The 19,794-nt window shown below is 35.4% G+C and overlaps 1 protein-coding gene and 2 long non-coding RNA genes across 3 annotated transcripts; 1 reads left to right on the top strand and 2 right to left on the bottom strand.

Moving 5' to 3' along the window:
• Nucleotides 1-8,095: 8,095 nt before the first annotated feature.
• On the bottom strand, nt 8,096-12,070 carry LOC140008218 (uncharacterized). Its single transcript, XR_011815601.1, has 2 exons — nt 11,832-12,070; nt 8,096-9,662 (listed from the first exon to the last, which is right to left on the bottom strand). It is a non-coding gene; the product is annotated as an uncharacterized lncRNA (long non-coding RNA).
• A 1,087-nt stretch (nt 12,071-13,157) lies between these two features.
• LOC113692696 (TOM1-like protein 6) lies at nt 13,158-18,785 on the top strand. Its single transcript, XM_027211187.2, has 10 exons — nt 13,158-13,300; nt 13,563-13,784; nt 14,555-14,633; nt 14,942-15,040; nt 15,852-15,965; nt 16,470-16,633; nt 16,757-16,838; nt 16,910-16,995; nt 17,151-17,420; nt 17,707-18,785. Exons 2-10 carry the CDS (start codon nt 13,624-13,626, stop codon nt 18,587-18,589), a joined length of 1,938 nt encoding a protein of 645 aa, XP_027066988.1. The 5' UTR covers nt 13,158-13,300; nt 13,563-13,623; the 3' UTR covers nt 18,590-18,785.
• On the bottom strand, nt 18,702-19,677 carry LOC140008217 (uncharacterized). The gene is made up of 2 exons (XR_011815600.1): nt 19,616-19,677; nt 18,702-18,926 (listed from the first exon to the last, which is right to left on the bottom strand). It is a non-coding gene; the product is annotated as an uncharacterized lncRNA (long non-coding RNA).
• Nucleotides 19,678-19,794: the final 117 nt, after the last annotated feature.

Here is a 19,794-nt window from a genome sequence, read left to right as displayed (position 1 = left end):
TTTTAAAATATCACTTACCTCCCTTTTATAATTGTAAAATGACTATATTAACCCTCACTGGATACGTAATTCATATATCAAATAAATGGATTTTAAAAACGTTAAAGAAAAAGAAACAAAATTCACTCTTTTCTCTTTCCCCTTTCTTCAACATTTTCTTTTACTCATTTTTTATGATTATGCAATTTTTTATTTGTAAATATGTAAATTAATTTTTATTTATATTTTTTTCCTTTTATGATTATGATAGAGTTGGATATGATTTCTTTGTTTATTTTAAATAAACTTTTATACTGATTTAGTACAATTTAAAAGTCTGTACCACAGGTTGAGAAAAGGTTGGAAATAAAATTAAGATTCATAAAAAATCAATTGTGAGCATATATAATTGGATAAGTGCCCGTGCATTTCTTTTTTGCCATCCAAATTTATATTTTTATGGGCTATCATTCTGTCATATGGTAGTACTACTAGAACTTTTGTTTTAGGTTACGATTTTTCTTGGATAAAACAAAATGATTTATGAGTGTTTTTATTTAGTAAGATGAGCTAACGGGTAGTTTAGGATTTTTAAAAATTTTATTACACAAGTAATAAAAGTAATAGAGGTAAGTGATATTTTTCAAACTTTGAAATACGCTCAGTAATATTGAGAGAAACCTCAGGGTGGTTTCTGATATCATCCCTAATTCTTATCCCAAGTCCAAACACACCCGCGCTAGGCCGCTCAAATTGTCAAGAAAACCAACATTGAATTTTGTGTTACTATTATTAACGAGAGTTGCCATGACATTATGGCCTGACGGTATAAAGTAGAGGACAGGACATGAATGCGCATGCAGCAATGTTCATAGTAATTACAGGCATGCTTGAAAATTACCGTGAGCACCCTACCCTATAATCGTTAGGATTTCATTCTCGAAAAAAAAAAAAAAGGAAGGCATAAATTATTAAGCAGCCCAACTTCATTAGGAAAAAAAAAAAAAAAAGGAGTTAATTGCACTTTGCATACCTTAATTATCTTTAGATGGAACTTTAAATCCTAAAGGAAAAATCGTTCAAGATGTCCATCACATTTTGTAAAATAATTTTTTTCATCCCTCACATTTAAAAATTTAATTTTATGTCCCTTACAAATTCATCTTGATCAAATTTGGTCCCTAATTAGGTTTCTGACTAGTTTTTTGTCGAAACACGTGATTATTTTTTAAAAGCAAATTTGTTAAATCAAATCTTACATAATTAGATTCATAGTCCCTCACATTTTATAAAATAAATTTTTTCGTTTATCATATTTCACACAATGAATTTTTTTATTCTTCACATTTTTCAAATTAGATTTTTTCATCCCTCATTGATCATGTGTGCAAATAATTCTTTCTAAACCCATGTATATATCTATTTAATTTCATCTGAACAGTACGAATAGCATGTAATATAATCAAATAGAAATATATTACATGCTATTCATACTGTTCAAGTGAAATCAAATAAATATCTACATGGGTTTAAAAAAATTATTAGTTTTTCACTCATATTCAGTTCGTTTTATTCGAAATTTGAAAACAAAGAAAACATTTAATCTTAAGTATTATTGAGTATTTATATCGAACTAAATTTGGACAAAAAAAACAAAGGAAAAGTATAACAAAAAGAAGTAATTAATTGGCACTTTCAAATTTTAAAATAATCACAAGACAAGTAATTCAACTGTTAGTCTTAAAAGTGGCGAGTAGAAATTTCATATTTAAATTACAATTTGTTAGCACGACTATATAATTCAAGTTAGTACCCATTAATTAGATGGTTTTATTATACATCTCAATAAATAAATTATTATCAAAAAAGAAAGGTCACAAATATTGAATAGGTTTACATGATGAAATCATCTAGATATATACATAGATTTAAAACAAAATTGTTAATTTTAAGCCCCTGTATATATCTGTTGAATAGCATATATACAATTACAATTAGTCTGTTTAACTAAAATTAAATAGAAATATATTACATGTTATTCGTACTGTTCAAGTGAAATCAAATAAATATATACCTAGATCTAAAACAAAAAGTATTCGTACACATAATCAATTAGGGATGAAAAAATCTATTTTAAAAAATGTGAGGAATGAAAAAATTCATTTTGTGAAATGTGAGGGACGAAACAATTCATTTTGTGAAATGTGAGGGATGAAACAATTCATTTTGTAAAATGTTAGGGACGAAAAAATTTATTTTGTAAAATGTAAGGAACTATGAATTGGATTATATAAAATTTGATTTGATAATTTTGCCCTTAAAAAATGATCATGTGCAAGGCACGTGATGGATTCCGACAAAAAACTAGTCGGAAATCTAGGTAGAGATCAAATTCAATCAATATGAATTTGTAAGGGATATAAAATTATACTTTTGAAAATAAAGAAAGAAAAAAATCATCTTACAAAATGTGAGGGATATTTTGAACGATTTTTCCAATCCTAAACTTCTAATTTCTGCAGTTAACTGGCTTCAACTTTTGATTTTTAGCAATGCACTACAATAAGCTAAATTTCGGCAAACTAATGAGATCTTATCCAGCCGAAGATTAGTAAAAGACTATCAAATCCTGCCCTTCTTCTTCTCATCCCAAAATGCCCTTTTTTATCAAGAGGGATAGGTCTCCAAAATCCACCTAATAAAAAGTAAAAAACAATTTGGGCTTCTGCAGCTCAAAATTCTATTCAAAATGCTAAAAAGATAGGGCTGCAATAATCAATAAGAGGATCTTCTTACTTCCACAAAATTCTTATTTACATCATGTGCGTGATCTCTGTGACGCCTTCTTCTTGGTATCTATCTCTCTGTTTTTTTTTTTTTTTTTTTTGTCTCTTCTTCTTTTCTATTCTTCAATAAAATTGAAAGCATAAAATCTAAGAAAAAGAACGATTTCGGCAACATGACCATGTTGAAATGAAACCTAATGACCAAGGTAACAGGCAACACCATCTTATGTTTCCTTCACCGTCTTATGTTGATGATGCCGCAAGAACCAAGTTGTCATGGAGTTGACCATTGGGTGGTATTCGGATTTGGGAAAATGTGTAATTTTATCTTCTTCTTATGATTTTATAGGTATTAGTTTGGGATTTATTATTATTTTGGGAAATTGGTCGATTTTAAACCGTTGCCTGTTGGACTAATTGAAGAACTCTTTACCTATTAGAATTGGAGCTTGACGTGTATAAGTTAATTAGCTAATGATTTCGATATGCCCCCCCCAAACCTTTTGTGGGTAGTTTATAAGTCTCCTCAGGAACCACAGGAGTTGCCGGCTTTTGTGGTTTCCTATAAAATTAGATTTGTAAAATATCAAAAAGTCAATTCTGACTTTGAAAAAAAAAATGATTTCGATATGCAGGGACATAGTGCTGATAAGAATGTTCTAATTTTTTTTCTTTTTCTTTGTTTTAGCTAAAGACGTTATGATACATTAAGAACTAAAGATCATTGAATAAGTCTGATTAAATTAATGGAACGATTGGTAGTTGTAATACACAAGCTAAGCAATTTACATGTAAAGAGATTTTTTTAATCAAAAGTAAAATGACATAAAATTGATTGTTTTATTATTTTCCAAAAATTGCATTAACTTTTAAGTTGTTAAAAATTTCATTATATGTGAGTGATGTGTCCGGTAATACTTTGTTTATTAAGAAAACTAAAAAGAAAGGTAATTTGTTTTCTTAAGAAATTTGCCCCCCCTTCTGTGGGACTTTTGGAAGTTCAAAAAGAAGTTGAGGGCAGACTGGTTAGGACACCATTTTTTGCCACCCAGTTTAGCTTGATTTCTCGTAGCGCTAAAACGTTTGACTTAGGAATAATTGAGGGGTACGAGCTGCAATTAACCCTAAAAAGATAATTATAAATGTAGGTAACTGCATTATTTAGGAGTCCGATTAGTGCTCCCTGTATATGTTAATTTACTACTCCATTGAAATTCTAGTTGGACCGACAAGTTTGGATTCTCGGTAGAAACCGAAAGTTGGCATCTTAATCTTGATCCTGAACCGCAATTACAAACAAAATTTTGTACATATTACGAAGGTTGGTGTCTTCATCTTGATGTTGAAAGTCGAAACACACAAAATTGGGTGCATATACCGCAGGAAAACCTAACAAGGTTTTCCGGTAGTCCTGTCAACGGATCGAGTTTGAGTTAAAATTGAAAAATTTTGAATCTGGATCCATTTTAATACACTAGATCTGGATCTAAGTCGTATACTCGACGGATCTTGTGCACAAGATTTTGGAATCAGATTCGACGGGTCTGTGCCGGGTCTAGATCTACTTAAAAAGAAAAGCCCCAGCATATATCATTTATTTTCTTTTATGCATGTTAGCAAAAAGGCCCAACATGATCCGAGGATATTTAGTAAAAAGCACTTATATGTAACTTGTGATGAATACATTTTTGGTCAAACAAGTTTGCCTCTTTCAGATCCTAATTTCTTAAATGCTTCATCTGGGATACGAGTAATTTGATTAATTTGGTAAAAGAATACTTTTATTAATTTAATAAAAGAATATATTTAGAAATATTTGTATTTTTATAATCATTAATGTATTTTCGGGTTCGAGTCGGATACGAGTCAAAATCCTATATTCCGTATCCGATTCGCTTTTTGTTAGAATAAATGGATTTGGGTCGGAGTCCAGATCCAAGTTCGGGTACCGAAATTATTTCTCAACCCATATCCGAAAAAAATTACATGATTCGAACTTGATTCGAGTTCAAATCTGACCTGTTAACAGCCCTAATTTCATTTAAAAAATTATATAAAAAATAATTTATTCTTAAATTACACACACAGGTATGCCTTTAACATATTATCCAATTATAACATGTTGAAATTCGTTCGAGTCATCCATTTTATTATGTGTGGTTGTGATATTGGCGCCCACCCCGCCCCATTGCCCAACAGACGCCCAATTAAAGAAAAAAAGGAAGAAGAAAGTTGTGAGATGACAAACAAAAGCGGCTCCAACCAGAGTACATCCCTCTCTCTTATATATCCATATGTTGTTTGACTTGTACCACTCACAATTCTTAGCGCATCACATCACGCCCACCTTTGCTTAACCAAAATTTAATTTTGTTCCAAACCTCAGCAAAGGCTTTTTAGTCAAAGCCTTTCAACCACTCTCGTTTCTTCGCGTATAATCTTTACGCTCCGGCTCTGCCCTGCCGTCTCCCGTACGATACAAATGGAGCATCCTGGGACCGCTACATTATTATATAATTGTAAACGCTAAGACAGTGAAGGGATAAGTTGAGAAACCTCCTATAAGTTTTCTGACTATTTCGCTGGCTCCCTCTAAATTTTAAAAATTATATTTACCTATTTTAAAATTAATTATCTCGCAATATTCAGACCCAATCAATAATTAAAAATGATATTATGAGAGAAAAATAATATGATTCCATTATTACCCCTTATTTATTACATTATTTAGTTAATTGAATGTTAATCCACACATTAAAAAAAATTTAAAATTTCTATTTATCATTATGAATTAAATCACATATGGCATTAAAAAATAGTATATTATAATATATTTTTTAATTTAATATAAGATTCAAATTACTATTTTCAGTTATATACCCATTGTCAAATATAATCAATAACAAATTCAGAACAAACTTTAACATTATAAATAATCTTATCAATGTATTAAGGTTAGATGTTGAGATTTTTATGGCATTAAAATTCGCTTTTTATAATGTTTTAATTACATTTTTTTATTATTTATTGTTCAGAATGTTTGACAATGGATTTGTAACTGAAAAGAGCAATTTGAATCTTACATTAAGTGAAATACGTAGAATGATATACTATTTTACATGCCATATGTGGTTTAATCCCCAATAATAAAACAATAAATTCTAATGTTTTATTTAATGTTTGAACCGGCGCTAAATTAGTTAAATAATTTAGTAGATGAAGGCAATGGTGTAATTATATTATCTTCTCTATTTTAATATCACTTTTTAATTGTTGATTGGGTTTAGATGTTACAAGATAATAAATCTCAATTGAAATTAGTGTAGTTTTTAAAATCTGGAGGGAGGCTAGTGAAATAGTTAGAAATCTCGGGAAAGGTTTCTAAAATTATCCCAGCAATAAATATGACACAAAATTTAGTACATAGTATACTAATATAGTGTTCGCGTGTTAATATTCTAGTGTCTACATATGCCATATTAATCTGTATATGTACTAATAGTTATGAGAACCCCAACCTCTTTATCTCATTTTTCTCCCTCTTTGTTTTGTTTTTAAAAATTAATTTCAAGAAGAATAAGATCTTATGAATTTGTTCATTGGACTGCTCCAAATTTTGATAAGAACCAAAATTCGGGTGGCTTTTCTCCAAGTGCACCATCCATTAATTCATGCAAGAACAAAGGTGTTAATAGATTAAGCAATTGTTGTAATGGTACGATATTTAACTAGTCGTAGAGAAATGTTGAAGAAGAAAGGTTGAGAATTTCTTTGTTAGTATGCGGTTTAAGGAACTACCGATGAATTGGTGTACAACCGTCCCTGAGCATCATTCAGAGAATATGTTTTTTTTTGGGTACGTGAACTTATTTCTTAATTACCTTTTGATTTCATATTCATCAAATTACTATACTAATTTTTTTATAATCACCTTCTGTGACGCCCCCACTTCTCCCTAAGGCGAATCAAAGGGTATCCGCGGGTAGGGGTGGGCACGGGTCGGGTACCCGCCCCGAACGGTAATTGGCTGACCCGACCCTAACATGTCGGGTCACTATTTTTTTGACCCTAATCCGCTCCGAGCTCCCTCGGGTACCCGATCCTCGGATACCCGAAAAATAGGGGCGGGTCATAGGGTACCCGCCCCTATTTTCAATCTATAAATTGCTTTAAACCAATTTATAAACCAATTCCACAATTCCAATAGTCATTCTCTGGTTATATACTAGCTCGTTTGGGTTTGATACGCATACATATCTGTAGTATGCTTTGCATTTTGCAATCACTGGATAGCTAGCAAAAGTAAACACAAACAAATTAAAGAAAAGATAATTGCATCATTAGGGAATGGTACTTCAACCCCTGACCACTCTGTATTATGGCACAGTAGTATTAAGTAGGAAGGCCAGAGTCACGGAGTACCCTATCAAAAACCAAAAGCAACTGCCTGAAGTGCGTAATCAAAATGATTAACAAAACAGATTGATTGTGCAAGGAGCATAGAGAAGCTGGAGAATTGCCAAACACATAACAGGGACCTAAACAGAGGTATTGTGTCGAAGCAATATTAACACAAGGAGTGGAAGTGCCAAGAATATAGAAAGCCATCAAAAGAGGTATTGTAACAACAATTTCACACCTCCTAGCATCGAGCAAGGAGTAGTGTACTGTAATCACTCCAACCAAAATTTTAATAAAGTCCAAACCTACACGTAATATACACCATCACCTGAAGAAGCTGGATAGCCATCAATTAAAGAAGGTCCAAACTTGCAGATGAAGAAGGTCGGCGTTTTACAGCTTCTGCTTGAGGCTTGAGAAATCGAAATCGAAACACTGTTGAATCGTCTGCTTGAGGGCTGAGGCTTGCAGGCTTGAGTTCAACTTGACAAAATTGAAGAGATGGACAAAGGAGGTCGAGAAGCAGAAGAAGAAAATGAAATGAGTGAAGACGGAAGAGTGTCGGCTGAAGCTGAGGCTAAACTCTGAATGGATGACCGATGGATTGATTTAGCTTAGGAACTTAGGGTTAATAACTTAAAATATTATACAATTATCCCTATATTTTTAATATTTATATATTATACCCCCGGGTCGGGTACCCGCGGGTTTTCACTTTCACGATCCGTATCCGTATCCGAATATTTAGGGTACCCGACCCTATCTGATCCGCTGATTGAAATCGGATCGGGTATCCGATTTTTCGGTGCGGATCGGATCGGATCTCTCGGGTTTTCGGATTTTCGGATTTTTTTGCCCACCCCTATCCGCGGGACGGCTGCCCAACTCTCGCCAGGACTCACTACAATCCATCATTCAAAAGCCCGAAATACTTTAAGTAACTTCAATACATAATTAAAGTAATTCAAATATCTCACACTTATAATTATACAGCTTTCAAGCTTAAATACAACCCAACGGAAAATGGTACAATAGCCATCCATTATAATATAATTTAAAATTTTCAAAAAAAAAGCAATCTAGTACTACTCACGAGCACTATTGGTCTCGAACCCCGTAAAAGAAAACCACAACGTGGGATAAGCTACACAACCCAATGAGGTTCCAAGACACTCTAACAGTTCAAATAAATCAAGTAGATTTGGCATATCATATGCATGGTTCAAGGTTACACAATGGCATGTTATCATGAGGTGATAATCATTGTACGGTAATTTGAGACATTATCATGGTATGAGACATTTATCATGAGACAGTTATTATGGTTCAAGACATTGGCATGTATAGTTCACGAGTGATTGGAGCTTATTACAGGCATAGCTCAGGATTTCATATTGACATTTTAGCATGAAACAATTATCATGATACCAGGTAAACATATACTGTAGGATACGGTGTTCCAGTGGAACTCTGTCGGTCATCTGTACCTTATGACTTCCGGATCCCCACGGTACGGTCTGGCCATCACCTTATCCCTCCAGTGATAATACTCGAGTATACCGAAACGGTGGCCCAGGGTTCCAACCTACCCGACCGAGCCCAGTCCTGGCTCGAGTAGGTCAGTAACCAAGGGCAGGGCCCAAGTTCAGCTTAGAGCTTACAACATGCACAGGTAACCAAGTAATTCGACAAAAGGTAAAATTCATCATTTGAGTAGGTCGAGTGAGGTAAAGTACACACTCGCCTAATAATGATGGACAGCTTCATATAACATGTGATTCATGATAATCAAGTAATCAAGTAGATACTTAGCACGTAAGCACGTAAGCAATACAAGTTGATTTCATGGAAGCATGTAATTCACGGATATCGAATAGTCATGTAGATTGGAAATCATGTGAGCAAATAGTCAAGTAATCAAGTAGTCATGTGGTTAGTAAACGGTTCACGGTTAACGGTTAACGGTTAAGTAGTGACGGTTAATTGACAGGCATTTGTCAAATGAATAGGCCATCATTGGCCGTTATCCCATTTTTATCATGTGAGAGTCGAGAAGATTCACTCCAACGACGTATGCATCCATAGCATACCAAGTCATGTTATTCGAGCATTTCCAAGCAATGAGTTATTCATCTCAAAAGAGAACGAGTGCGATAAAGTACACACTCGACTCCATTTCTCAAAATCAAGTAGGCTAAGTAAACAATCTAGCAAGTTAAGCATGTATCGAGTTCATATGGTCATTTGATATGGTTAATCATTTAACCAATTCATGTAGATATACAATGCAAGTATAGATTCCTTAAATAGGCATGAGTATGGTAAATACTTAACACATAGCACTTAACACTTAATAATCATGAAATAAGCGTGTCCTAAACTTATTCAATTACGTATTCCTATATGGAACACTCACCTAGTCAAAACAAACGAGTAGTTTTCAAACAAGCGTTTAGGTGTCCGCTCCGAGTTCCTCTTGGAGATTCCCTCGAGTGCCTGAGTAAACAATAATCAAGTACCACTCAATATCACTACGAATCTCTAATTATCGAGAAAGATTGTACGCTACTGCAATCTAAGGAAATCTTATGAAAATGAACCTCAATTACTCGTAAATCGAGGTTCAAGAGTAAAGTTTTAAAGTCTAAAGAGAGAGACTAACATTTTCCATGAAATCGAGTTCAAGATGTTCAATCGGTATCGAAAAAAGAAGGCAAGTTTCCAAAATCTCATTTTCTAAGAAATTGACAAATTTCAGTTTTGGGTGTCAATTTAGAAAAATCGTATCTTGCACTATGTAGGTCCATAATTAGAAAGCTTGATACCGTTGGAAACTTCTTCAAAAGCACTAAAAGTTTCTAGAAGATACTTTTCCATGATTCCAAACGGAAGATATTCAAAAATTGACTCAAAGTTGCTGCTTGGGACCATTATGACAGTTTCGGGGTTGGTTTTTGACCAACTTTGAAAATCCAGCAAAATTCACACAATACGAACTAGCCTCCGAAATTTAGAACTCAATTAGAGCTACAATCAAAGTTTAAAACAAAACAAACGGAACAAGAATCAAAGTTTTGAGCGCCAAGATATAGCAGCTCAAAGTTGGCTAAAATTTCCTCCTCGATCAAGAATTTCCAGATTTAAACATGAACTTTGGGATGTTGGTTGAACACTGAAACGGACTTCGAATGGCACCAAATTTAGCAGTATTACACTACCATATAGGGGTTATTCCTCTGCAAATTTTCAAGCAAAATCTAGCACGAAGAGTCAATTAACAAAACTGTTGAAGTTTTCAAGAATTTCCAAGGCAATCTGCCTCGTACCTTTGTTTTTCTTTTCTCAAACATTTGGCCACTAAAAACCTCTCAAATATGGTTCATTTGCATAGATAATGTCTAAGAAACATCCAAGCTGTATTTGGTAGGTGATTTATACCAAGAATTTCGAATGACAAGTCCCAAGTAAAGATTGGCTAATCGGCTAAGAGAAAAGGAAAAGTTTTCCAGATTCGAAGAGCAATTTCGGGGCATCATTTGCATATCAAAATGGTCTTAGAATATCACCAAATTTTGCACAATTAAACCTCCATATGAGGACCACTCCTCTATCAAATTTCATTTGAAAATTCACACGAGAAGGTAGTTAACTAAACCATCAAAATTCAAGAAATTTCCCAAGGTAAAACTGTCTTCTAGCTCTTCTTTCTTTTTAAACATTTTGTCCAATGCAACCAACCCAAATCTGGTTTATTTGTAAAACAAAGTCCAAGGAACATCTAATATAAAGTTTGGTAGATGTTGGACATCAAAGTTTCCAAAACAACAAGTCCCAAATCAAGCTAGGCCATTCAACTAGTCAAAAGAGGATTTTTACTCACTGCATCAGTTTCGAAATATGGCCACAACTCACTCAATTCAACTTGGAATTGAGCGTGGTTGATGGTGTTGGAAAGCTCTCTCATAAAGCTGAATTTTATCAGAAGAAACCATTTTGAAATTCTATCCACAAACAGCTCGTTTTTGAGCATCAAGATACAAGTCCTGTCCTGTCTCCTGGAGAGAAACGAAACAGTACAGTGATTTTCAATCGAATGGTGTGGCTCACTCAAGTGGAACCAGAACGTGAATTTGGTATCAATGGAAAGCTGGGAATGTCTAGTTTCCAGTGCCGCAAACAGCACTTGATTTCGACATCGGAGTAAAGAGTTATGGCCGATACAAAATGACTGCCTGGGCAATACGGGATTCATTTTCCAGTTTTGCTAACTTTGGAAATCAATTCATTTGACTAACCAAATCATGTTATTTTTCAATAAAATTTTGTACACACTCACACTAACATGTAAACAATATAATCAAGTCATTAGAGCTTCAAAAGTTTGCACAAAAATGGTCGGACAAAGCAGGGGTAAAACGGTCACTTTTGCTTCTTGCACTCAACGAAGTTTCTATCAATTACACACCATTAATCCATCATTTTAACCACTAAACCAACAATATATCCACCATCAATCAACAAATCAGCAACAACCCAAGAGTGGGAGTTTATAGAGCCCACTTTCACATTTTATACCATAAACAAGACTACCCACATGATTATATAACCTTATATGTGCAATATATCTTACAAAAACTAAGATCTATGGGTTGGATGATTTGCTACCTTCTTGGATGACTATATTAGAAATTTTGGTCACTCTTTGCTCCAGAAAACCGTGACTTTTCAGCTCCCTTTTGCAGCTCAAAATACTCCTCAAGTGTTATATTAAGTGTGGGTGAAATTTGAAGTGAATTAGAGAAGATTTGGTGAAGATTTGATGGAGGAATTTGAAGAACTCTTGAGCTGTTTTTCTTGCTTGTTGTTCGGCCAGATGAGGGAGCAAGAGAGAGAGTGTGATCAGATTTCTAAGCTTCCAAGAGAAGACATTAACTTGTGGCCTCAAATCACCCATTAGTCAACTCACATTAGGGTGCGTTTGGCGCGATTAGGGCTCGATTTTCTCGCGCGTTTGTTTCACTAGTGCACTAAACCTCTAATGCACTTATATTCATATAACTATTATTCACTCTTAAATTGTCCCAAAATAAGGGTCTAAAGTTCCTAAATTAAATCGCGCGCGTAAAAACGCGTACTTCCAATTTATGCGCGATAAGACGAAATTTCTGAAAAATTCTTATAACGATAGTACTAATAACTATCACTTGAGTATTTAAACATTAAAATGCCTAATTTAGGTCCATTGTACATGTCTCCAATATTTCAAACCTATTGTACTCTCAATCGATCAAGATTTCCAAAGACGTGTTCACTATTTTCACTAAACGAACTTTCGAAAATTAATTTTTGAAACAAGTCATTTTAAAAACATAATGAAACTATATTTCCATGTAATTAGGTCTCAAGAGGTTAGAAAATAATATTCGGAGTAAAAGACCAAATAAATAATTAAATAAGTTAGAAATAGGAGATTAAATAAGTAAATTTTGCGAGTTCTCACACCTTCTGATTTTATATTCATCAAATCACTACACTAATTTTTTTATGAAAATACTTTGAAAAATAACAATCCAAATGGGATCAAAGTGTCGTGCCATTTATTAATTATTCAGTGGCGGGGGGAAGAGACTGGGGAGTGGAGTAAATAAAAGAATATTAAAGTGGGCGGCGCGTCTGCTGAAGAACCCAACTAAAAACCTCCACTCTCGTCACTTATCTCTCCTGTTTTCTTCCTCTGCCTCTTCATCTTTCGTTTTTTCTTTTCTTTTTTTTTTTTTCCCATTTTTGTGCAAACAACAATAGACTGGGGGCGGGGAGAGAGAGAGAGAGAGGGAGAGAAGAAAAAGGTAAAACGAAATTTCGGGAGAAAAGATATTTTATTACAACAAAAAGTTGACCAAAAAACAAGAAAGAGATAAACCAGGAGACTAGGAGAGAGAAACCCCCAATCCCAAACAAAGGCATAAAAGAGGAAAATGGAAGAAGAATACAGGGGAATACGCTACTAGCATCGTATCGTCATCATCAAAGGACTACAACTATATACAAAAAGTTTCTTACAAGAGAGAGAGAAAGAAAGAAAGAAAGAAGCTGCAAAGCACAAAAGATTAAACGGGTTCTTCTTCTTGGATTGGGTTCTTCTTCTTCTCTCTCTCTCTTTTTTTTTTTTTTTTTTTTAAATTCTCGCTCTATATTTGTATAAATTGTAAACGAAATACAGTCCGCACCAGTGAGTTGAAAAAATCCATGCATCCAATATCCACATATTATTATACCACTATTGGCAAATAGCTAAGGCTGGTTTTTTCTTTGAAATTTAACCCTTGACGACAAACCACAACCCTGACGAGTCTTTCAATTCTCCTCTCCTTCCTTGTTAATCCTTCTTTCTACTAGCGGTCCAGCAGAAAGCTTTCCAATTTACCCAAGCAGAAGAGGAAGAGGAAGAAAGAACAAAATGATGATGCCATCAATTTCACCATCTTCTTCTTATAATACAGCCACAGTTTCGTCATCATCGGCAATAGTTCGAGTGGAGAAGGCCACCAGCGAGTTCTTGATCGGTCCCGATTGGACCATGAATATTGATATATGCGATACCCTCAACTCCAATCAGTGGTATTTTTTTTTTTTTAAAAAAATAACTTTTCGTTCTTTGTGGTTATGTATGCATACAAATACCCTCTTCTTCTTCTTCTTCTTTTTAATTTAACTGTCCTCAGAATTTTGGCACCTTTTGTCCAAGGTGTTGAATTTTCCTTGAAAAGCTGACTTTTTGTCGTTCTTCTGGGGAATACTGGATTTTCTGGACTTTTTTTCCTTTTTTTTTTTTTAAATTTTGGTGCAGTGAATTTTGTTTTGAGATTTAGGAAACTAGAATTTCAGTCCACAGAGGCTGACAAGCATATGTTATATTGTTTATGTTGGTACGATATTACCATTCGACTAGAATTTCAAGGCTGTGCTTTTTGGGTTTTTTAGGGGTCTGTAACACGGGTAGAAGGAATTATTTTTTTATTTGATGTTTGAACTTAACTTGTGAATTTAAAATGGAGGAGTTTCAAGCTTTTGATGGCGTTGGTAGGTGCTTGACATAAATGAGAACGAGGTGGGCTTTGTTGCTCATATGATTCCTACCTTTGAATTGTGAATTTGTGATCGTGGGGATCAACTCTTGGGTCTTCCGTAGTATATCATTAAGGTGTTTGGCAAAGAACAGATAGAAAGGGAAAACCTTAGGCATGCCCTTTGTGTACTTTGTCCTAGTCCTTCCAATTCATCCATGTTGGAAACTCATAATCTTTACGTCATTTTGCCGACTGAAAGAAATGGATTCACTGAATTCTTCCATTCTATTCTTTTTTTTTTTTTTATTAAATACTGCTCAGGCTTGCAAAAGATGTTGTCAAAGCTGTGAAGAAAAGATTGCAGCACAAGAACCCTAAAGTTCAACTACTTGCCTTGACGGTAATTGATTTGGAATTCTTGTCTTCAGTTGCACTTTACATGATGCTTCAAAGAAAACATGTCCTTTTTTTTTTTGGTTTTTTTTGGGGGGGGGGGGGGGGTTGGTTGGGAGTTGTTTTGTTATTTGCTGCAAATGTCAGTGGGTTGCTGTTAACTAGAACTGGTATCAAGCACTTGGTTTTTCTTTTTCCTATTGTCTCTTTTAATCGTGGTGCTGGCATACATCGAAGCTTTTGTTTCAATTCTATTTTGTTGGATCTCTACTTCACCTTTGCAGCTTGCTAACCGTGGCCCTATATATTGTATAGCTTCTAGAGACAATGGTGAAGAATTGTGGTGATTACGTCCATTTTCAGATAGCTGATAGGAACATTTTACAGGAGATGGTCAAAATTGTAAAGAAAAAGGCAAGTTTTCTTCGTTTGCAAGGAACTATGAGTCTGAGTGTTGATAAACATTTTAGTTTCCCTTACGTTAGAACTCTGCATGTGTTTTTTTTTTCCCTGATTGGGACTGTACTAGCCATTTCTGAAAGTATGACACAGTGTGCTAATATTTTGGCTTCAATTAGATTTCTGTTATTTGCATGCCTGTGAGTTCATTGTAAGAAGATTTTGTTTGAGTCAGATATCCTCTGCTCGTGATATTGCATATTTGAATAAGAAAGTAGGGTGACTTCATTGGGGTGCTTCTGTTAAATTACAACTTCGAATCTTTCATGGGTCCGTATATGATCTACCGGTGATGAAAACAGCATTGCCTGTGGCATGAGCCATAGAGTATGTAACTTGGGTGGTGGCAGAGGACAAATTACAAGTTTGTTGTCTCTAATAGTGATCACATTCAAATAGTCAAATGCTGCTATGGAGTTGGGAGTAGTTAGAAAATCTTTTTAATAATGCTGTGCAATTGCACTGCTAAGACTGTGGAAGTTTATATACTCTTTAAGTACGACGAGCCTTCGCAATGCTTAATGTGACCTATTTTCAGCATTAACAAAGATATGACCCATGAAACCTAAATCCCTCAAAAGTCATTTAATTGAGGGTGGTTTTGTTTTGTTTTGTTTTCTTCTCTTTTTTTAAATCTTAGTTTTTTTTTGGACCTTCATTTCCCTACCTGTAAAGTATCTCAACTTTATTTGTTTTCTGGATGGATGCATGCTTAACCTGTCACTTAGGATTCATTCCAATAGAGTTCCTTCAACTCTTTTTTCAGACTGATATGCATGTTAGAGACAAAATACTGATGTTGTTGGACTCTTGGCAAGAGGCATTTGGTGGCCCTGGAGGGAAATATCCCCAATATTACTGGGCGTACGAGGACTTAAGGGTAAGTCCAATTTTGGATTACAGCTGACTGTTTGCTTAAAGCTGCTATTATTACTTGATTCCATTAATCTTTGAATGATTTTATTATCTGAATTTTATTTTGGTGATAGCTATTTTATATGGTGAATTGTGCTGCTTCAGTTTTTTCATATTTCTTCAGAATTTTTTCTGATACACCCTCAACTCAAAAGTAATAGAATTTATTAAAGATAAACTGGATTCATGGAATAACAATTTATTAAATTAAGAAAGAGCAAGTTGTATAGCTTATGTATAATGAACAATAAAAAAAAATAAAAATGAGAGAACAATGTAAGCATGATGTTACATTGTAGACTATAGCAGTCCTTGAAGGCACTCTAATGAAGCTGACAAATGACCTTTTTTCAGCAATACCACATTACCTGGTAATGTTCTATGAATGCTGTTTATTGCCTAACTTGGCATAAGCCACCCTGCAGCCACGTTGATTATTATGTGTTATTTGTGATTCTGCATGTATCAGCGTTCCGGTGTGGGCTTTCCCCAGCGTTCATTAGATACAGCTCCTATATTTACACCTCCTATGACGCATCCAACACCACGACATCCACAGCCTGGCTATGGAATGCCAAGCAATTCCTCTACTAGGCTTGATGAAGCCATGGCTGCAGAAATGGAAAATTTAAGGTTAAAATTACCTTCGAAATTTTTACACAATATTCCTAAATCTTGTGTTCTATGTCTGTTACGTTTCACTTTATGTTTTTTGTTAGCTTATAGTTTGATTTTGGATTATTTTTGTGGTTATAGTTTGTCAAACATAGGGTCTATGCGCGATGTTCTGGATCTCTTAGCTGACATGCTTCAAGCTGTCAATCCAAGTGATCGCTCGGTAGAAAACTCTCTATTCTGTTCATGGTTCCGAAATTTTCAGAAAATTTCCTCACATTTACTTCTCTGTAGGCTGTAAAAGATGAAGTGATACTTGATCTTGTTGAGCAATGTCGTTCCAACCAGAAGAAATTGATGCAGATGTTGACTACTACAGGGTCTCTCTCTCTCCCTCTCCCTCCCTCCCTCCCTCACTCCCTCTGTGTCTCTGTGTGCGCGCGCGTGTATTTTGGTCTCTGCATGTATTGCTGTTTCACTGGGTGTTCTTGCTGAAGTGGTTTGCTTGTGGATCTGTGTATTATGTTTGTGCTAGGGATGAAGAACTTCTAGCTCAGGGCCTGGAGTTAAATGATAACCTCCAAAATGTGCTAGCAAAACATGATGCTATAGCATCTGGTTTACCTCTGCCAGTTGAATTGACAAATCACAACCTCCAATTGAATGACAAACATCATTCTAGCATCAAACAAGATAATGCTGTAAAAGGGAGTGAAACAACTAATGGTAACCCTTCACCAGTTCCCAGGATTCAGATTGATGAAGATGATGAAGAGGAAGATGACTTCGCACAGCTGGCACGAAGGTATTTCTTCATTTATATTTGTATTTCATGTGCTATACTTGTCATCAACTTCACATGACAGATTGGCAGTCTCATTGTTCCGTTGGTTGTTTTTTGTAATGCTAGTAATATGTGTTTAGGTTTTGAAGTTCTTGGATTCATTCACTAAATGTTTGAAGAAACCTTGGGACTTGTGGATACATGATGGTATCCTTGCTGTTTGGGGTTCTGGATGTTTGGTCTGCATCCAAAAGGCTCTCTCCACTTTGATTCATGTTTTCTTCTAAAATTTTGCTTGTGATTGCAGGCACTCAAAGATAAACATATCTGCTACTCCAGCTTCAACCATGCGAGGCAGTGATGGTGGCACTCTAAGTAACAGCAGCGATATGAGAGCTCAGGAAGCATCTTCCACCCTGGGCATGAGCGATGCTTTAGTTCTTGCTGATCCACCAGCACCAGCTAGAACTACAAAAGAGCAAGATGTGATAGACCTCTTGAGCATTACGCTGTCAACTAGTATGCCACCCGCCCCGCCTCAGGCATCTACTTCCTTAAAGCAAAACCTACACGAGGGGACCGCACTGAGCACAGGAGATGACAACTCTTCTGTGTCTCGTGCTTATAACCAATCCCAGTCCGTCAATAGTTACATTACTCCTTGGGCTCAACCTCAAGCTCAGCCTCAACGACAGTTTGAACCGCAGCCGCAACAGCAACAATTAGCACAGGAGTCTCAAATGCCGCAGTCTAAGTATCATTCTCAATTTTATAGCCAACATGATCCTCAATCACAGTTTAGGCCCCAAGCTCAACCAACGCTTGACCAATACTCTACTGGCTACCCTCCACCACCATGGGCCGCCACACCTGGTTACTTTAGCAACCCGAATCCTTTGTCTAGATCTCCTTATGCATATTCAACAGTTCAAGCCACATCATCCATCTCTTCACAAGGAACCAGAACTTCACAGCATACGAGCATGACTCCTGTAAGTGGAAGCAATGTGTCAGCTACAAATGGAGATGCACGGCTTGGTCCTGGGGGACACAAGCCCTTTATTCCATCATATAGACTGTTTGAAGATCTTAATGTTCTTGGAAACGCTGATGGGAGATTTAAGATGACAAGTAATTCAACTCCTCTATCTGGAACTAACGGCCATGGCATGGCCCGGGGAGGAAAATGAATACAGCTTCTTGATTTATGCCTAGTCACTGCGTTATGCCATGTTTGCTGGATTTGAGAATGTCTGTATAGGGTACATTTTTCTCATTTATATGCCCTTTTTGGAAGTCATGTTTCAGAGTAGATATTTCTAACTTTATGGCCATAACGTTTGTAATCGTAGTTTTGTGGATATTCACACTTCAGGTTCCACAGTAGATACTTTCTAATTCGCCATCCTAACAGAATCTCCAATGGCGTCCAGCATGGAGTTCGGGCTGATGATGAGGGGAAAACGAAAGGCCCTATCTGGTGGTCCTTCAGTAGTTGGGGGCCCAGGCCCGCGGGGAGGAGAGAAGCTTGCAAAAAAGAGAGGGAAGGGGGGGGGGGGTCAGACAAAATAAGATTTAGGAGAATTATCGTATCAGAAATTTTCAATAATAATAATATATTCTTTCAAGTGAATTATAAAATCAACTTATTTTTATGTAAGTTGACCATTAAAAGAGATTTAAAATTTCTCTGGAGTAAAATTTTTTAAACTCTTCTTTAGACTGTAGATTGAAATTCAAGCCCCAAACCTTACAATTTTTAAAAAAAAAAAAAAAAAAATTCAAAGTGTGGGCCACAACGTTCCCTTAATCTTAACGAGCCACTTGTATAACCCAATTTGGATTTGCCCCTCCATTGTTTGTACATCACGATACCCTAGATGTTACCAATTGAACCCAAAAAAAAAAAAAATCATGGCATCATTGCCTAAATATTTAGAAGATTTCTGAACTAGTGTACCTTCAAATATTACGAGAAAAATAAGATACATCGTGTAATGAAATTGATATAAAAAACTATTGCGGGACAAACACCTGGAGATCGCTAGCAAGTCTCTAACTAAAAGCATACTCTGTGTCATAGAACTTCAAGGGCAATTTTAAATAAAGGCAACCCAGTTCAATACCATCTAAAGTGCAGTAAAGCTGATTTGAAAATAAAAAGAAAAAGAAAAAGGAGAGCTACAGACAAACTGCCCAATCAAATAACAGTATACCTGTGGAACGCCAGTGGAAAATAGAATACAAATGCCTTCCATTCAGTAAAAGGTACAATACTGCAGTTGCACAAGAGCAGAGAATTTCAACAAGCTGCTCAAACTATCAGCAAGAAGTTTAAATAACAAAAAACCTTGCAACATGTTCAGTGCAGCATAGAACCAAACCATAAGATGTA

This window comes from Coffea arabica, chromosome 6c, assembly GCF_036785885.1.
Source record: "Coffea arabica cultivar ET-39 chromosome 6c, Coffea Arabica ET-39 HiFi, whole genome shotgun sequence".
Classification (NCBI taxonomy): Eukaryota; Viridiplantae; Streptophyta; class Magnoliopsida; order Gentianales; family Rubiaceae; genus Coffea; species Coffea arabica.
This window is presented reverse-complemented; position numbering and strand designations above follow the sequence as displayed.